Here is a 1,615-nt window from a genome sequence, read left to right as displayed (position 1 = left end):
TCTCTCTCTCTCTCTCTCTCTCTCTCTCTCTCTCTCTCTCTCTCTCTCTCTCTCTCTCTCTCTCTCTCATTTTCCTGTCCTCTCCTCTCATTCCCTCCCCTCTCCCCCTCCCTCCACCCACAACACCAGGTGACCTTAACGATCTAATGGACCGATGATAATCAGTCAAATTACCCCCCCCCCTCCCGATCAATGTCTTCCTCCGATCGGTCTCGAGCGGTGCGGCAACTGCTACTTCTTCCTTAGTAAAGTGAAACTCTTGAAGGATTTTTTTTTAAAGAAGAAAAAATGTCCAACTGCAGCGACTATGATCCGTAAAGTGCCAGGCCCTCTTTCCCTTTTTCGCTCTGGAAGGGTATAAGGACGATATTCGTTTTCTATGGTCATTATTGTTATTTTCATATTTTTTTTCACCTTTTCTCTATCAACCAAGACACGGAGAAAGAGAGGAAAGGATATAGAGGGTATATATAGCGTCTAATCCCCGCCATCCGACATCCCATCGACTTCATATCAAGTCGAGGAAATGACCAAAACAGCGTCATATTGAGAACAAGAAGGGCGCAAGACTCAGAAGGAGGGAGGGAGTGAGGGGATGCGAGGATAGGAAAGAGGGGAGAGAAGAGGTCGATGGGTGGAGTCGGGGAAGAGAAGGAGGGTATGAGGGAAGAGGAGAGGAGGGGAGAAGAGGAGGTAGAGGGGAGGAGAACGGAAGAGAGGGGAGCTCAGAAGGAGGGTAGAGCGAGGGGAGAGAGGGGAAGGGAGGAGGCGAGGGGGGGGGGGGGGATGGAGTTAGGCGAGATAGATGCGCGCGCAGGTTGCACAGCCCGACAAAAGAGCCCCACCCAGCGCAAATCGAGTAGTTGAGCCGTGAGTGTTGCGAGGGCTGCCGATCTATAGTTCTTGCAAGCCAGGAGGGCTGACAATCATCTTGCATCACTTTTGATTACCGGGGACTTTTCTCTTGAACAGCAACCATGGTGAGTCCGAAGTCCATTGTCGTTTTAGCGTTGTGTTTACCCTTTTCTCTTTTCTTTATTATCCCATTGTCCTGTTTCGGCCTATCGTCTCTCTCTTCCCGTAGTTGATTTACAGATCGATTTAGAGAGTGAGATTCGACGCACTGAATGACTATCGATTGAAAACAAGATAGAGAGAGAGAGAGAGATGGAGAAAAGACTTGATACATACAACGTCTTTAACCTCTATTAACGCGCTTGACAGGTCACGTGATACGGAACTTCATACACCAGTTTAAACCAATGACTGTCCCTTAGAATAGAACCTCTGACTTCATTGACCATTTGTTCACCCTCCCGTCTGTGAGGTTCAACTTCCTTCGCTTAAAAAAGAAGGAAAAAAAAACAATCTTTTGAACACCTGACGTAAAGCAGCTGTCAGGACAAGCGCTTCGAGAGAGTCTGGCTCCTGTTATATCCATTGCAAGTCGCTAAAAATAGATCTTGTATAATTACTACATTCGGGTTTCATTCTCAGTTTAAATGTGTTGGATGTACAAGGTCGGTTATACTAGAGTGTTCAATATATTAAAGTAAATGGCGCTGGAGTGAATTAGTCTGCAAATAAACGTCATTTCCTGTTATTTAGTTATCTA

General features: G+C 46.4%; 1 protein-coding gene across 1 annotated transcript in view; it reads left to right on the top strand.

Moving 5' to 3' along the window:
• Positions 1–838: 838 nt before the first annotated feature.
• Positions 839–1,615, top strand: part of LOC122248390 (tubulin alpha-1 chain) — a 22,373-nt gene continuing 21,596 nt past the window's right edge. Inside the window, exon 1 of the mRNA XM_086531721.1 lies at positions 839–980. Coding sequence (XP_086387847.1) covers positions 978–980 — 3 coding nt within the window. The 5' untranslated portion in view covers positions 839–977. The remainder of the gene's footprint in view (positions 981–1,615) is intronic.

This window comes from Penaeus japonicus, unplaced genomic scaffold (assembly GCF_977035675.1).
Source record: "Penaeus japonicus unplaced genomic scaffold, GWHDUDI00000001_assembly GWHDUDI00000036, whole genome shotgun sequence".
Taxonomy (NCBI): Eukaryota; Metazoa; Arthropoda; class Malacostraca; order Decapoda; family Penaeidae; genus Penaeus; species Penaeus japonicus.
This window is presented reverse-complemented; position numbering and strand designations above follow the sequence as displayed.